The sequence below is a fragment of the Geotrypetes seraphini genome, chromosome 2 (assembly GCF_902459505.1).
Source record: "Geotrypetes seraphini chromosome 2, aGeoSer1.1, whole genome shotgun sequence".
NCBI classification, from domain to species: domain Eukaryota; kingdom Metazoa; phylum Chordata; class Amphibia; order Gymnophiona; family Dermophiidae; genus Geotrypetes; species Geotrypetes seraphini.
The window spans coordinates 504,792,390-504,810,402 of record NC_047085.1 but is presented as its reverse complement, the minus strand read 5'-3'; the positions used below and the strand labels follow the sequence as shown (position 1 = coordinate 504,810,402).

General features: G+C 46.1%; 1 protein-coding gene across 4 annotated transcripts in view; it reads right to left on the bottom strand.

Moving 5' to 3' along the window:
* Positions 1–16,730, bottom strand: part of LOC117354569 (nuclear receptor corepressor 2-like) — a 32,536-nt gene extending 15,806 nt beyond the window's left edge. The window contains exons 1-6 of one of the 4 annotated variants that reach the window (XM_033932325.1): positions 16,576–16,730; positions 16,234–16,414; positions 15,201–15,327; positions 13,058–13,177; positions 3,152–3,622; positions 2,969–3,049 (exon numbers count right to left, since the gene is read on the bottom strand). In XM_033932325.1, the coding sequence (XP_033788216.1) occupies positions 2,969–3,049; positions 3,152–3,622; positions 13,058–13,177; positions 15,201–15,327; positions 16,234–16,414; positions 16,576–16,595 (1,000 nt within the window). In that variant the 5' untranslated portion in view covers positions 16,596–16,730. Of the gene's footprint in view, positions 1–2,968; positions 3,050–3,151; positions 3,623–13,057; positions 13,178–15,200; positions 15,328–15,669; positions 15,878–16,233; positions 16,415–16,575 lie in introns of those variants that run through there. The other 3 variants (XM_033932327.1, XM_033932328.1, XM_033932326.1) reach the window with 3 other exon arrangements.
* Between the last annotated feature and the right edge of the window lie 1,283 nt (positions 16,731–18,013).

The window sequence follows — 18,013 nt, the reverse complement described above, 5'->3', positions numbered from 1 at the left end:
TATGTGAACATTTCTTAAGAAAGAACTGAATATTTCATGGGGTGTCCTAATTTTTTCACATGACTGTATAGTACCTAGCAAGATGCATGGGTAAATCCAATTAGCACTAATGGGTTCATTACGCAATTAAATTAGAATTTCCCTGAAAATATTACAAAAAAAGGGGGGGGGGGTTGGAGGTGGAGAAATCTTATACAACTAAGACTTTCCATTTGGAGCTGCACTTGGTGGTCCCTTGCCAGAGGACATACTGCGGGGACCATCTCTCTGTTTTGATGTACACTTTTGCCTCAATATTCGCGGGGGTTAGGGGCAGAGCCGGCCTGCGAATATTAAAAAACCGCAAATAATATTCGGGCCAATTCTGACCCAACCCCCCGCCTTCCTCCCCGGAATCCTGGACCTTAGCTTAAACCCTCTGAGACTCCCCGGAACTGTACCTGGTGGTCTAGCGGGCTTTCGGGACTGGAGCAATCTTCCTACGCTCCTGCCCCATGCAGATCATTCATAGGAAATGGCTGCCGTGAGCTCCTGTCGTAGTCTCCAGAGACTACGGGAGCTCACGGCAGCCATTTCCTATGAGTGATCTGCACAGGGCAGGAGCGTAGGAAGATTGCTCCTGCCCCGAAAGCCTGCTAGACCACCAGGTAAGGTTCCGGGGAGTCTCAAAAGCTTAAAAATAACCCAAAAACTTCACAAAAAACCGAATCCGCGGATACTGAAACCGTGGATTCAGAGGGAGAAGTATATAGCGCGGCGTATGTCTAGTAGCCCTACAGAAACGAGGAGGTGGCATGAGACAGCTCACTGGGAAGGAGGCGGAGTTAAAAGATGTGCGACATCCTTCTGCAACCCTAATGTTCAGGACTACTAGACACATTGCACTAGAACAGTTGCAGTGGAAAGTGAAAGACTCAAGATATGACAGATAGGTGGGATGACAATAGGAGAGTGCTGGGTGGGAACTGGATCTGAGGAACAAGTAGTGAGTTTGGAGATGGAAAGAAAATGTGCAGTTTCCTCTTCAGTGATTTCAGAAAAGGAAGAAAAGGCAGTAAAGGTCGAGGGGAGATTGACAGAGTAAACCGGGAGAGGTGGAGGTGAGCTGGCTGAGAACCTTATTGTGAAAGTACTCAGCCATAGTCTGGGGAGAGAGTGAAGGGGGATTGGAGGCAAGTTACAGTTATAGTTAATAACTGCAATATATCAAATAAAGTAACACAAAAAGTTAAGTCAGAGCGGTTTACAACAATAAAAGCGAGAGTGACATTTCAAAATCAATAAACACAAACAAGATAAAACTACAAAAACAGACTAACACAAATTGGAAAAGGGAAGATTTACAATATATTATAGGTTAATAAACAGGAAGGAAGACAACAAAAGGTAAGGGGAAAAAGTAAAAACCTTATATTAACCAAAATCAAGTAAAAGGAAGTTCAGTGTGGCAGAGACAGCAGGGGTTGGATCCAAGAGAATTAGTCAAACAGTAGTAGTCTAGTTTTGCAAGTGAAAGAGCAGATTCGAAGGAGATCAGCAGGAATTTGAAATGCATGAAGTCAGCCTGAATACTCAATTTTAGCCAAAGACATTAAGCAGATCAGGCACAGAAGCATAACTAGCAGATTTTAGAGTTCAGCCGAGGGTGGGGTTTGGTATGCCTTACAGAATGTGAACTGGGAAGAACAAGAATATCTAGAGCAGAGGATAGGAAAAGACAGCCTCGTCAACAACATGCAAGGAGGGATGAGGAGACTGGTGGAGAGAATGCAAGGGTCAATAGCCTGTAGATTCCTAAATGTATTGGTAGAGATTGACCGGGTAGTTAATTGTGAAGGTTTCAAATACAGTGGTACCTCGGAATCCGAACGCCCCAGAACTCGAACGACTTGGTATCCAAACTTTTTTTGTAGTAAATTTTGTCTTGGAATCCAAATGTCCTGCACATTGTTATGTGTGTGTTTGTGCCCCAGAATCTGAATGCTGCTTTGGAATATTTGTTAATATTTTACCTTAAAATCCAGTGTATTTCCTGTGGGACCCAAGAACGGATTAATCTAGTTTCTATTATTTTCAATGGGAAAAATTGTCTTGGAACTCGAACGGGGTTCTGGAACGGATTAAGTTCGGATTCCAAGGTATCACTGAACTTGAAAGGCATTAACTTAGAACAAAATCTATTCCAGAGAAAGGAAAATGGTAAAGCCAGAGGTATAATTTGAGGTTGAGGGGTGGTAGACTCAAGAGTAATGTTAGGAAATTCTTCTTTACAGAGCGGGTGGTGGAATGCGCTCCCGAGGGAGGTGGTGGAGAAGAAAACAGTGACAGAGTTCAAACAAACGTGGGATGAACACAGAAAATAATGGGTATACATTGAAGGAACTAAGGCCAGTACTGGGCAGACTTGCATGTTCTATGTCTCATATATGGACATTCAATTGGGTAGGGCTTTGATGGCTGGGATGGTTAAGATGGGCTGGAGTGAGCTTTGGCAGAGACTCCAGTAGATAGAACCTAAGCACACTACCGGGAAGGGCTCTGGGTTTCTGGCCCAGAAATAACTAAGAAAAAGGACCATTTAAATTAAATGATTAATTTATGGAAGATGTATGGTTGGGTAGACTGGATGGACCATTCAGGTCTTCATCTGCTGTCATTTTCTATGTTACTACTATCAGATGATGGTCAGACAGGGGAAGAAATGAGGTGGAGAAATTGACATTTGAGCAGTTGGAGAAGATGACAAGATCAAGGGAGTGGCCACTGGTGTGAAGGCTGAATGCAGATATTAAAGCAAGGGGCCCAGAGGTGTAAGAGTCAGAGGAGTTATTAGCTTGAATGTTGAAGTTGCTAAAAAAGAGGGAAGGAGACGAAGGTTTGAGAAAGAAGGAAAGAGACTTGTCAGGGTGTCTACCAGACCCCCTTCCCCCTCCCTTTTCATCAAGCATAACATACCCACAAAACTCACCAATCTCTGTGTGTTCAGAAGTGCAGGATAGACATGGAGCTCCTGGCACCCCGATGGAAGTTCTCACCCCTGGATCCTCTTCTGCAAAAACAAACAAACACCACACAAAGCAATTGAAATCAAACTGTTCAATCTGTACCAGAACCCTACTTGCCCCTCCCTCTCAAACCACACCCATCTCACCATTTTCTTCACTGGTGGGCACTGCCGACGTGTCAATACCACCGCGTAGTCCCAAGACCTGGTCATAGCGGATGGTTGACAACACACACTCCTCCAGGGAGCTGAGCCTCATATCGCACCGAGAGCACTCCTCTGCCCCCCTTCTGCGCTTCCACACTTTGCGGGCCTTCTCCTTCACTACGCTACGGATATCCTGCCACCGGTGCTTGACCTGCTTCACAGTGCGCTTCTTCACCCCCAGGGCACTGACATCTGCAGCAATTTGGGCCCACAGTTGGTTTTTCTGGCCATTCGAGAGGCGCGACTTTTTAGAAAGGCGTGAAAACTCGCTGCCAACACGGTGCACTAGAATCTCCAGTTCCTCATCACTGAATTTTGGTGCACGTGTCCGCTTGGTTTTAACAGAGGCACTCTGGGACGACACTTCTCCCTCCTCCGTGTAGGCCTGCTGCATGTACTCTGCCATATCTCCTGCAAAGGAGAGAAAATAGTTTCTTAGATGGTAATGTTGGAAAAGGGAGAGAGAACAATCCCTAAACAGAGCTAAACCAAACCCCCCCCAACCACCTACCCATTTTCATTCTCGCCAACACAACTGAAATTATACAAAAATAAAATTCCAAAAACCAACCCCCCAAACCAACAAATTCACTGATTAGTGCATCCCTGTGGTTTCCCAGGACTAAACTGTACACCTCTGCAAACAATGGATACACAAAAGCACATATCACCATCAGAAGTCAATGAGAACACCACATAGGTCGATACAAATAAAAGCGCCAGACATTTAACAAAACAGAGTACAAAGCAACAACTTCCTACAAACACATAACGTAGATGGACTGAGCCAAAGCTAATCATGAATTCTGAAAGATAGTAAGAAAAGACTTACTCCCCATAAAAGAAAAAAGGCCTAAACAAACCCAACCACCCTCTCCTACTCGTGGCTCAAAAGAAAAAACTCTCATATAAACACAGAGACTGTTAATCTGCATTACCACACCAAATTAAACAAGAGTCCCATATTTTGTGAAACAAAACGCCCATACTTAAAAGCAGTAACTTAGACTAGACATCAAGCAAATGTAGTCCAATTTCACCAATACTACTTCAGTAGAGGGAACAAAGGTTTTTTTCCAATGGCGAGCAACCACCACCTTAGCCACAACAAAAAAAGAAATAGCAAATCTGTGAACCTTCCGGGGGAACACCCGGAGGTCGCACATGAAGACGACAATATTCTGCCCGCTGTGGATAAATAATATGAAGCATATCATTTAACAATTGCAAAATCAAAAACCAAAAGGAGCTGACCTCTGGACAGGACCACCAGATATAAAAGAAAACACTGGACTTTTCAGTTGCTTTTGACAATTTACCATATATAGTGGTACCTCGGAATCCGAATGCCCCAGAACTCGAACAACTTGGAATCCAAATTTTTTTTTTAATTAAATTTTGCCCCAGAATTCGAATGCTGCTTTGGAATCCGAATGTATGGGAACTCCAAGCATTGCTAAGCCCAAAGCTTCCCCTCTGACACTGCTTCCTTTTTCCGCCTGGGAGGGAAATTTGGGGCTGAACAATGCTTGCAGTTCTCGTACATTTGGATCTTGCTGCCTCTGCCGGGGGGGCCCGATATTGCTGCCTCTGCCACGTGGGTCCGATCTTGCTGTCTCTGCCAGGGGGACCCGATCTTGCTACCTATACCACAGCGCATTGTTCCTGTACAGCCCTCAGGCCATCTATATTAGACTTGTGTCCAGCGGAAAATAAGAGCAAGAGGAAAGCTGGTGGAGCTACAATTGAAGTTAAGAAAGAGCTTATTGCTAAGCATGAAAACGGTTCATGCTACTATGTTTGGGATGCCTAAATTGACTGTGTATACGATTTAGAAAAATAAAGAAGCTATCAAAGCAGCTGATATGGCCAAAGGGGGTTACTGCACTGTCCTCTAGGAGATCAAAAAGTATGGAAGAGATGGAAAAACTGCTCTCTATTTGGATTAATGAAAGACAGCTTGCTGGTGATGTGATTTCTGAGACAATCATTTGTGAGAAAGCCAAGGTTCTTCACGATGATCTAGTGAAAGGCCTGCCTGATACTACTGATGAAAAGGAGGAGTTTAAAGCCAGTAGAGGGTGGTCAGAAACTTTAAGAAACTGATTGGGATACATAGCATTGTTATGCATGGGGAGGCAGCCAGTTCTAATTTGGAAGCAGCTGAAAAGTTAGTTAAGGAGTTTGTGATCAATGAAGGCTATGTTTCAAACCAAGTAACATAGTAGATGACGGCAGATAAAGATCCGAATGGTCCATCCAGTCTGCCCAACCTGATTCAATTTAAATTTTTTAATTTTTTCTTCTTAGCTATTTCTGGGCAAGAATCCAAAGCTTTACCCTGTACTGTGCTTGGGTTCCAACTGCCGAAATCTCTGTTAAGACTTACTCCAGCCCATCTACACCCTCCCAGCCATTGAAGCCCTCCCCAGCCCATCCTCCACCAAACGGCCATATACAGACACAGACCGTGCAAGTCTGCCCAGTACTGGCCTTAGTTCAATATTTAATCTTATTTTCTGATTCTAGATCCTTTGTGTTCATCCCACGCTTCTTTGAACTCAGTCATAGTTTTACTCTCCACCACCTCTCTTGGGAGCGCATTCCAGGCATCCACCACCCTCTCCGTAAAGTAGAATTTCCTAACATTGCCTTTGAATCTACCACCCCTCAACCTCAAATTATGTCCTCTGGTTTTACCATTTTCCTGTCTCTGAAAAAGATTTTGTTCTACGTTAATACCCTTCAAGTATTTGAACGTCTGAATCATATCTCCTCTGTCTCTCCTTTCCTCTAGGGCAGGGGTGCCCAATAGGTCGATCGCGATCGACTGGTAGCTCGCCAAGGCAAAGTGAGTCGATCCCAGGACTCTTTGCCTTGGCGATCTATCGAGCCGATCAATCTTCCTCTCCCCGACGTCAATTCTGCCGTCGGAGAGGAAGTTCGGGCCAGCCAATCGCTGCCTGGCTGAGCGGAACTTCCTCTCCGATGGCAGAATTGACGTCGGGGAGAGGAAGATTGATCGCCTGAAGCAGAGAGAGCATGGTGCGGCGTCGGGGCCTATTATCCATTGGTGGCGTTTGGGTCCTGTTCCCCGATGGTAGCGGCAGTGGCTTGGGGAAGGGCAGGCAGAAAGAAAGAAAGGGGGCAGGCAGGGAGACAGAAGGAAAGAAGAGAAACAGAAAAAAAGAAAGGGGGCATGAAGAGAGAAAGAAAGAAAGGTCAGGGAGAGAGGAAGAAAAAGTTGGGGGAGGGAATGAGGTGTGGAGGAGAGGAAGCATACAGGCTGAAAGAAAGATTGGATGAACAGTCAGAAGAAGAAAGTGCAAACAGAGACTCATGAAATCACCAGACAAGGTAGGAAAAATGATTTTATTTTAAATTTAGTGATCAAAATGTGTCTGAATTTATATCTGCTGTCTATATTTTACAATATGGTCCCCTTTTACTAAACCGCAATAGTGGTTTTTAGCGCAGGGAGCCTATGAGCGTCGAGAGTAGCGCTGGGCATTCAGCGGAGCTCCCTGCGCTAAAAACTGCTATTGTGGTTTAGTAAAAAGGGAGGGGGGTGGGTATTTGTCTATTTTTGTATGGTTGTTACTAAGGTGACAGTGCATAGAGTCATCTGCTTTGACCTCTTTGAAAAAACCCCTGAATAGGAATAATAATTAACAATTCTATGCGTACAGTGTGCGTTGTGTTTTTTTAAAATTTTATTGTTGGTAGATCATTTTGACTTGGTCATTTTAAAAGTAGCTCGCGAGTCAAAAAAGTGTGGGCACCCCTGCTCTAGGGTATACATATTCAGGACTTCCAGTCTCTCCTCATACGTCTTCTGGCGCAAGCCTCCTATCATTTTTGTCGCCCTCCTCTGGACTGCCTCAAGTCTTCTTACGTCCTTCGCCAGATACGGTCTCCAAAATTGAACACAATACTCTAAGTGGGGCCTTACCAATGACCTGTACAGGGGCATCAACACCTTCTTCCTTCTACTGACTACGCCTCTCTTTATACAGCCCAGAATCCTTCTGGCAGCAGCCACTGCCTTGTCACACTGTTTTTTCGCCTTTAGATCTTCGGACACTATCACCCCAAGGTCCCTCTCCCCGTCCGTGCATATCAGCTTCTCTCCTCCCAGCATATACGATTCCTTCCTATTATTAATTCCCAAATGCATTACTCTGCATTTCTTTGCATTGAATTTTAGTTGCCAGGCATTAGACCATTCCTCTAACTTTTGCAGATCCTTTTTCATATTTTCCACTCCCTCTTCGGTGTCTACTCTGTTACAAATCTTGGTATCATCTGCAAAAAGGCACACTTTTCCTTCTAACCCTTCAGCAATGTCACTCACAAACATATTGAACAGGATTGGCCCCAGCACTGATCCCTGAGGGACTCCACTAGTCACCTTTCCTTCCTTCGAGCGACTTCCATTAACCACCACCCTCTGGCGTCTGTCCAACAGCCAGTTTCTGACCCAGTTCACCACTTTGGGTCCTAACTTCAGCCCTTCAAGTTTGTTCAACAGCCTCCTATGAGAAACTGTATCAAAGGCTTTGCTGAAATCCAAGTAAATTACATCTAGCATATGTCCTCGATCCAGCTCTCTGGTCACCCAATCAAAAAATTCAACCAGGTTAGTTTGGCACGATTTACCTTGATGCCTATAAAGTCGTTTGTGATGTATGTCTACAAGGTGTTTGTAGCTGTTTCTGACCTTTGCACACACTGATGCCTTTTTTTCTGGGAAACTATTCTGCACATGTGCGAGATACTTTCTCCAATGAGGCGTTTATACAATTTCCGTGCACCTCATTTGCATTTGATTTTTTTTTTCTGAACATCTTTCATTGTTTCAAGGTCTGGGATTTTGAGCATCTGGCCCTCAGTGAGAATCTATAAAAAAATGATTCCAGGGACTCTTTCTTTCTACAGAAAGACCTTTGAAAGATGGATCAAAATTGGCTACATTGATTTCAAGCAGAGGGAAGAAAGTTTTATGGAAATTAAATGTAGAGATTGTTGAAATACATACCTTAGGTTGTAAAAGAACTAATATTCCTGAAATGTTTATATGGCTTACGTTAATATTTAATAAATATGACATTCAGTATAGATGCCACATTCGTAAGAACGAAGAAGTGATCAGACAGCTGGACATTGTTGGTGACCTCCAGATAACAAAGCAAAATTATTCATACATGTAGAAATTTCAACACACTATCCATTTTTTTCACTCTCATAGGTGTGAGGGCTGAAAGGCACACTTCTTGGTTTACATGAAAACTGGAAACAACCTTCAGTTGGAAGGAAGGAACTTTTCGGATTGAGACACCAAACTCTGAAATTCAAAAAAAGGGTTCCCTGCAGGACAGGTCTTGCAGCTCGATGACATTACAGCTACTAAGAAAATTGTCTTAACCATCAGATCTTTGAGGGATGCCTCTTCCAAAGGCTCATATGGGGCCTTTGCAAGGGCCTGCAGAACCAGACTAAGATCATAAGATGGAAAGGGCTGGCGCACTGGAGGACAAAGACATAAGGCTCCCTTCAAAAATCTGGAAACATCCGGATGGGACACCAACATGCGCTTGCTGAACTATGCTCTGAAGCAGACAGGTCCAACTATCTGCACCTTCGGAGAGCCAACCCCCAGGCCTTTCTAAAGTCCGGGTCTGAGCAATTTTGTTCGCACCTTTTCCAGAAATACTTCCAGGCTTTCAAGTAGGCTGCTAATGTAGACTACTTCTTAGACCTCTGAAGCATGCCAATAGCCTCAGTTAAATAGCTTTTGAGGTCTAAGGCGTCACACTCAAGAGCCATGCCGTAAGACCAAAGCGCTCTGGATCCTCCAGGGTGATGGGATCCTTTGAGAGAAGATTTGGATGAGAAGGAAGCCTGAGAACTTCGTCTTTCTGCAGACGTACTGTCTGTGTACCACAGTGCCTTGGCCAATCTGGAGCTACCAGGCTTACTCGACCTGGGTGCATTCTGACCCTTCAAAGCACTCTGCCTATCATTTTCCACGAGGGGAGGAACACTTACAGGAGCTCCTCAGCAGGCCAGATTTGGATCAGAATGTCCAGCCCGGCACTTCCAGGCTCATACCTTCAGGAGATGAAACAAGCCACCTTATTGTTGGAGGATAAGGCCATGAGGTCGAACGTTGGGCGCCCCCCAGTGCCTGACTATGCTGTCGAAAGCTCTCCGAGAGAGAGAACTCCCCAGGATCTAAGGTCTGCCGACTTAGGAAGTTCACCTGCACATTCTCCTTCCCAGCTACATGAGCCGCAAAGATGGTCAAGAAATGGGCTTCTGTCCACCAAATGATCAGGCAAGCTTCCAAGCTCAGTGGTGTACTCCTGGTGCCTCCTTGCCTGTTTACATAGGCTACTGCGGTTACAATGTCTGATAAGATTCAGACTGCTTTTCCTTCCAGGGTGCTACCCAAGGCTCGCAGACCTACCGTATCACTCTCAGCTCCAAATGGGCCGAAGCCTGAAACCACCTCACAGAAAATGGACGACAACTGGAGGAGTGGCTATGGAGCCCCTCAGGGGTTAGGGTCCAGACACGAGAGGCTGGCAATCTGGACTCAGAAAGTCACAGCCAGGCCTTTCTTCAGGCTGACCCAAAGGAACTCCAGAATACGGGGAACTGACAGAATAGATGGATCTCGGCACCATTGTACACACTATGCCAGAGAACATCTCCAAGCCTCTGCGTAGACCATCACCAGGGACAACTACCCATTGCGAAGAAAAGTGGCAAAAACAGCCAATGAATAGCTCCTGTAAACCAAGGGCACGTGCTTGATAGCCAGGTTGTAAGACCAAAACGGACATGGACCCAGCATAAGGTGATGCAAATGGACCCAGCATAAGAAGACGAGGATGACAATGAAGTCGGAGTCGGAGCCCTGGATCTCACAGTAGTCGAACAGGTCATCATACCACAGGCTCCTCAGCCAGTCAGGCACAATGAGGATCTTCGCACCCCTCTGGGTTGCTAGCCTTCGCATCAGATGCCCGCTCAGGGGCCCCGGAGAAAAGACATACAGAAAACATTTCCAAGATGCACCGGGGAAGGGAAGGCCCATTTTAGACGACGCAGGCAACAGGGTGTCCATGTCCCTCCAGGTCATCTATTTTGAGGTAAGGGAGAGGGGGGGCGGCAGAGAGGAGGTCACTTGAAAGCGGGGGAGAGTGGGCATCTCTCCTGCTGTGGGGGGGGGGGGGTGTCGAATCGGGTCATGGCAGGGATTTTAGGGCAGCGGGAGAAGATGGTCATCTCTCCCGCTGCAAGAACTAATAGCAGTGGGGATTTTAGGGCAGCAGGAGAGAGTGGGCATCTCTCCTGCTGCGGGGGGGGGGGGGGGGGGGAGGGGGAGATGTCACAGCTGGGACTTTCTAGCAGGGGCTTTCCAGATAGAGAGTTGCGCGGGGACAGAAATCCCACCCATCCCCACCAGGATCCTCTCTGTCCCCGCCAGTATCCTCTCCGTCCCCACCCGTCCCTGTCAGGATCCTCTCCATCCCCACAAAGAACTACCTCCATCCCCGCCTTTCCCCATTAAAAGCAGCAATTACTTTTGACAGGATCATCAATTCCACAGTTTCTTTTGTGTTTGCACTGATGTTTTTCTTGTGGAATCTCTTTGGTGGAACCCTTTCTCTGTTTTCTGTTCTTTTACTAAGGCTGACGTGTCCATTATATTATATGGCTGAACCCTGCTTCCAAAGCCTTCCATCCCCGTGGGAGTCCTGTTGGCTAGAGGGGGGTCCCCGTGGGCCAGAGGGGGGGGTCCCCATGGCAGTCCCATGGGTTAGGGGGATTACCGCAGGACCCGCGGGATTCCCGCGATCCCCGTTCCCATGTAGACCTCTATTTCCAGAGGCTCTGACAGGCACCCCTGGACTAGTAGTTAATTTTTGTCACCAAAAGCCGATGCCACTTTTTAAAAATGGCTCAGCATTTTTTAAGAATCCACTAGAGGGCTTATTTCAATGTTGAAGAGCCCATTTTCATGTCAGTGTCGGAGACTGCTAGAAACCTCACTAAAGACAGAGATAATCCCTTTTGATAATCAGCCGCTAAACTGCAAACAGGTTAAAACGCCGGAAAACAGTTTAGCGATGGCATTAAAGTTTTGAGAATCTGGGCAAGGACTCTGAACCTTCATCCTCCAAGGTCACCAGAGCTTGGGCCCCTATGACATCTGCATGGCTCCTGGGGGTGGACTTTGCACCTTTTACTGAAAACTCTGGCGCTACTTCTGCTGAGACCTCCGCGTAGTTAGCTCGCCTTTTGAAACTTAAAAAGGCTTCATACAACATGTGTATGAATTTGGGTGCAAACCACTGCCCAGGTTGCCCAGAGAGTCCTAGCAGGGTCTTTTAAAGATCCCCCCAATTTTCCGCATAGACTGCAATAACAGTTAAAGGAAAGATTTATAAACTATAAAGAGTTTTACCTTATGCAAAATTGTCATTTCTTTAATAAGACATTAACTATTTTTTCTGTGGTCCCCAAGTACTCTATTTTTTCTGCAGCCCTCACATTTAAAGTTTAATATCTTTCCTTTCTGAAAAATGACATATTTCAATCACTATATTGAAAATAAAATCATTTTCCCTACCTTTGTTGGCTGGTGACTTTATTTTTCTGTGCTTTTAACAATATTTTCAGGGCCTTCTTGTCCTTTGACTGTTTTTCTCTGTCTTCACTTTCTGCCTTGCATCCATCTTTGGCATTAACTTAATATTCAATTTTTCTTCTTTCTTTTCAAAATCTACGTTTCCATGTCTTCCCTTCCCTTCCGATCTCTCTCTTCTTCTGACCCTATTTCCATGGTCTGACATCTCTTTCCTTCCTTTCTATCCCTCCCTCCTTCCTTCCTTTCCCCTGGTCTGGCATCTGTCTACTTCTCTCCCCCCCATGCCCTGGCATCTCTCCCTCCCCCTCCATGGTCTGGTATCTCCTTTCCTTTACCTCTCTTTCCCCAATTGGGTGCAGCAGCATTTCCCTTCCCCCTTTCCCTGTGCAGCAGCAGTAGCAGTATTTCTCTTCCCCCTTTCCTGTGCAGCAGAAGCATTTATCTTTCCCCTTCCCTTCCTTTCCCTTCCTTGTGGAGCAGCAGTAGCATGTTTGGCCGGCTCCCTTGCTCAGTCGATCGTTCCGTTCAAAGCCGCGGGTGGCAGCTTCTCGCGCAATCCACACCTGCGTTAGAAGCCTTCTCTCTGATGTCGTGACGTCAGAGAGGCTTCCGACGACGATGTGGATAGCGCGAGGAGCTGCCACTCGCGACTTTGAACGAAACGATCGACTGCAGCAAGGGAGCCAGCCAGACATGCTACTGCTCCACAAGGAAGGGAAGGGGGAAGAAAAATGCTGGTGTGGATGGCACAAGGAGCCGCCGCCGGCCGCAGCTTTGACCGGAACAATCGACTGCAGCAAGGGAACAGTTGATCATCGTGTCCAGCCCGCAGACCGCAAAATAGCACCTGGAGGGCCGCATGCGAGTTTGAGACCGCTGCTCTACAACCTTCGCAGCTAACGAGGGTTTTACCTGCTGGTCAAGACTACCATTCCTGTTGCACAAAAAAAAAATGTTGTCGTGTTCATTGCCATGTTGACCAGAAAACTGTTAAATGATTAAACTATGAGTGACTCAGGTTAATGTTCACTCTGTGTGACCCAATAGTAAAATGGATCGTGGACACTTTGATGGGGGCAAAGTATTTGTGCCTGCTCAGATAAAGACAAGGGAGGTTTGGAAATTAAACTTACAATTCCACTCCGTCTCAGCAGTTTTATCCTAGTCCCTCTTATTACTGCACTCACCTGAGCAGCTGCTTCTCCCAGTTTCACTTTCCTCCGATCCAGGCTCACTTTTGATATATGGCTCTTCCCCTTGTTCAATGTGGGATACACTGTCAGGAGTGACGTTTGGCGAGTCTGTTCCTGGAGTAAGAAAACTGCATTAGGTTTCCAAAATTATTTAGGGCTCCTTTTACTAGGTGGCGTTAGAGCACTTACTGTGAGGTAAATGCTCCAACGCTCACTGAATTCCTATGAACGTGGAAGCATTTACCTCACTAGCCTGCAGTAAAATGCTCTAACGCTGCTAAGTAAAAGCCAGCGTTAGGTTTAGTTTAGTTAGTTTTGAGTCCTTCAAATTCAAAGACTTACACAAATTATGTACATCACTTAAAAATATAATAAGCGATTTTATCAAATTTTAAATAAACCTGAAGGGGACAGCGGACTCCTAGGAGAAGGAAGAGGTTTCAAAAGCTGTGATTTACATCTTTCTGCAGTATGCTTGCGAGAATGGATAGAGTTTCCTCTTGAACTGGAACTTGTATTTCAATTACCAGGTGGGGAACATGGACACAGTTCTATTTCATGTCATTTTCACCATTTATGTACTTTAAGCACTACTATGCAAAGATATCTTCCTTAATATACTTGGTTGGATTTTAACAGAACTGGAGTGTTTTTATTGGTCCATGTGTTTTTATTGGACCATTTCTTCACGCTCTTCTTTCCTACTTCCCTCTATCAATGTGCCACCATCTCATTCCCCTTCCCTCTGTCTATGTACACCATCTCTTCTTCCTTTCCTCTTGCTTTCCCCTCCCTTCCATCCATGTACCACCATCTCCATCTTCTCCCCTCCATGCATGTGTCCCCCGTTCCTCTCCTTTCTGTCCTGCCTATTCAGCATCTCTCCCTTCTCCCCCCCCCCCCGGTTCCACCAAATGTTATCCCCACCTGGTTTCGAAGCCCCTCTTACTACAAAAGCTACAAGGAGGTCACCAGCGCGGCAGTAATTCTCTTGCATTGCCCGCTCAAGCGGAAACAGGAAGTTGCTTTAGAGGGGGGTGGGACAGTGGCAAAAGAATAATACATAGGAGGCCACCAGCAACACTTGAGAATCACTGCTGTGTCAGCATCCTTGTAGTTTTTGAGCTGAGGGGGACTTTGGAACAAGATGGGGAACTGCAAGCCACACAAGAGGTCCCTGCGGACTGGTCATGAGCCTTGCAATAAAGAACAGTGGCTTAGGCATTACTATCTTCCACTACCCCCTCCCCCCGCCTAACACTGACCTTACAGTTCTAGTGCTCAGGAAGTCGACACCAATGCTGTGTCAGGCCAATGCGAGGCCTTGAGCGCCTGTTCATGCTCAAGGCTTACTAAACTCCCTTTGAGAATCCTGGAGAGGGTGAGAGCCAGCAGGTCTTGAGCATGTGCAGATGCTTTACCAACCCAGAACAGAGAACTGCTGTTGGCTTCCTGAGCACCAGAACTGTAAGTGTAATGTTGATCTGATGTAGGGGGGAGTAGGTATTGGAGGATAGCAGTGCCAGTCATTGGTGGAGAGGTAGGATAGCAATGCCTGTCATTGGTGGTGTGGGGGGGGGGTAGGATTGCAGTGCTGGTCATGGGGGGGAATGAAAGCAGTGTCGGTCATTGGGGGTGGGGTGAAGGATAGAAGTGCCGGTCATTGGTGGAGTGTGAAGGATAGCAGTGCTGATCATCGGGGGAGGGGAGGGTGAAGGATAGTAGTGCCAGTCATAGGAGGGGAGGGGGGATGGTGAAGGATAGCAGTACCAGTCATTGGAGGGGGGTAAAGGATAGCAGTGCCAGTCATTGGAGGGGGGGGGTAAAGGATAGCAGTGCCAGTCATTGGAGGGGGGGTAAAGGATAGCAGTGCCAGTCATCAGGGGGGATAGCAGTGTTAATCATTGAGTTTGTAGGGGAGGAAAAAAGCACTATCATTAGAAAGAGGCTCTGATATAAACCAAGACCCTAATTTATTGGCATTTTTTGGCCCAAAAACTCACTTTGTATTCGAGTAATTTTATTTTTGAACATTAATATATTTGATTTTGTGTGTGATTTTTTTTGTTTTTCATTTGCTTTTTGGCTTATAATAATGCTCATATACTGCTAATAAAAATGTGAAATTATCCCTTACCCAGTGAGATCAGGGTCTGATAATTCTCCTTCATCACCTCTCTGTAAAGCTCCTTCTGCTCTTCAGCTAAATATCCCCACTCCTCCTGAGAGAAAGACACAGTTATATCCTCGAATGTCACCTGCATCTGAAAAACAAATGAGAAACACACTCAGTCAGCCTCGCATCAATCGTGCTTATTGCGGCAAGGAAAAGTTTGCTTGATTCATATAATTTAGCATCATGTAAGACAATTCCACAACAGAGCAGAGGGAGAGATTTCTGTGAGTATATTAATTTGCAGTCCGTCACGGAGCAAAATTATAGCAACTAGAAACCAATTACATACAGAACCTGTGCTGGGGCATTGATCTCTCTCCTTCCCCATAGGAGGGTCCCAAAGTGTCATTCCCTACTTCGGATCTACTTGAAGTTCCGATTGAATAGTATCCCAGCTTAGAAGGCTGCATCAAGGTTTGCAACAAGATACCTGGAAGTAGGGGTGCCTCTCCTACCTGCAAGCATTTTATTCTCTGCTTTTGCAGTTTGCAGGATTAGAAACGAATCTGCGGCTCTTTCTCTATCTGAACAAGAGGAACTGAAGATTTGTCTCTTGCAGCGCCGGCAGAAGGGACAAAAGAGAAGCTGAGAATCAGAGCGGAAGTTTCTAGTTAAATGTAGTGCAAAATTACGGAAGACCAAAAAAAAAAAAAAAAAGACCAGGCCTTGTGTTCTGCGCAGACTGATAACATCACAAAGGAGAAGGCGGAGCTTTAGATTGAGACGAGCCTATTGAGGAAGGGCTTTTTTGTTTGTTTGGCTCTACCCCCTTTTCTTGTGATCTCATTGGTCAGAATGTGCCCGGGGGCGGGAAAAGAAGGAGGAATTTGAGCTTTGTTCCAGCCGGGGGCGCGTGCAGGAAAAGAGGAGGAGGAGGGAGCCAGAGCTGGAAATGGAGCGGTGGGGAACGACCAGAGAATAGTCGCAGCAGGGCTTTCGACTTAGCGAGTTGAGGATAAGGGGGGGTGGGGGGGATACAGTGGCCTCTACCTACCACGTTGCTCAACTTCCATTTTGCTAAAGGCAAAGCTTTGCAGCCGTTCTCCCGCCCATCATTTCCAGCTCTTGGCACCTTTCCTCCCTGCACAGTCGCCTGGTGTCGTGCATCTCCGCTCCATACAAGCCCCTGCCCTTCGGACGCTTGTAGGTTGGATGCTAGGACGCTGCCGGTTAATCTAGAAGGAAAGAAGAAGAAAGACTCCTTGGGGGCATAGCTTTGCAGTGAAGGTTGTCCCGATGCTTCAGAGTCCAGGGTTAGAAAACTCCAGCCTCCCCCCAAAAAAATTGCAACAAGATACCGGGGAATTGGGGGGGGGGGGAGGGGACGATCTCTTACCTACAGGTTCCTACGAGCATTTCCCGTTTGCTTCGTCTGCCTTCGACGAACGTTTTCTCTCTTCGCTAGGCCGCGAAACTTCAGATCGGAGGCTTCGGCTCTTCTTCCGCGAATCGACGAAGCGCCGCGCGAGCTGAGCAACAACCCGTCGATCTGACAAAGGGACGAGCGGAGTTAAAGGGTTAAGCGCGGCGAAAGGGGCTTTTTTTTTTTTTTTCTTCTCGACCTGGGAAAAGGCTTTGGCCTTTGGGGAAGCTCTACCCCCTCGTAGTGCTGATTGGTCGGGACGGTGCTCGAAGCGGGAAGAGGGGCAGAAGGTTCCACCCCCTGGCACAGATGGCAGGGGAACAACGGCTCAGCAGCTTGTGGCATTTGCGGGCCGAAAGGGAGACGTTTAAGCTCCCCCCCCCCCCCCCCCAGAAAGCCAACAGCAGGGCTCTGTGCTGGGTTGCTAACGCGTCTGCACGTGCTCGAGACCTGCTGGCTCGCGCCCTCTCCGGGATTCGAGCGGGCACAGGCGTCGACTTCCTGAGCATTCGAACTGTAAGTTTGTGGAGGGTGGTCGTGCCTAAGCCACTGTTCTTCGTGGCAAGGCTCGTGAGCCAATGGCAGCCTTGTTGTGTGGCTCGCGGCTCCCCATCGTGTTCCAAAGCCCCCCTCCCCCCCTTAAGTGCCGCAGGTGGGAACCAGGGCTGGAAATGATGCTCTGGAGGAGAGCAATGGCTGTAGGGCAGCGCTCTCTCAAATTCTTTGGAGGGCCTCAGAAAACAAAATAGTTTGTCTTCTTAAATAAATGACAATTTTGCATGAGGTAAAAAAACAAAACAACTTAACATAGTATTATTCAAGTTCTCATGTATCTGCTTTAAAGCAGTGCTTGGTATGCTTTCAGGTTATCTCATCCCTCATTTTACCTTGAGTTATTCTAATAAGAGCTCACCTGTTCGCATATCCTTCAATAAAACTGTCATTAGAAAAAGTTCCTTGAGAGAACCTTTTCCTTTCAGGCGGCCAAAATGAATATATGGCTTGCAAAAATTGTTTTAGAAGCTTCCTCTTACCTTGACTTTAGAAAACAGATAAAAACACAACTATTTAATAGGCTAGAATCTTAATGTTTATGCTCTTAATCTAATTTTTTATCCTATTTTAAATTGCTTGCATTTCTCTATATAGTTAGCATTTTATTTTGCTGAATCTTCAGATTTTAATCTGATATATGCATTTGTATTGTATATATTGCATAGTATGTACTTTGTTTGATTGTTGTAAACCGCCTAGAACTTTTGGGTATGGCAGTATATAAAAATTATTATTATTAAATCTTTCCTTTTGGCTAAATCTTAATAATAATATTGTCATTTATAGCTAAAGAAACATATGATCAAGAAACTTTTCTTTTACTTTTGTGATTATGATAAACATACCGAGGGCCTCA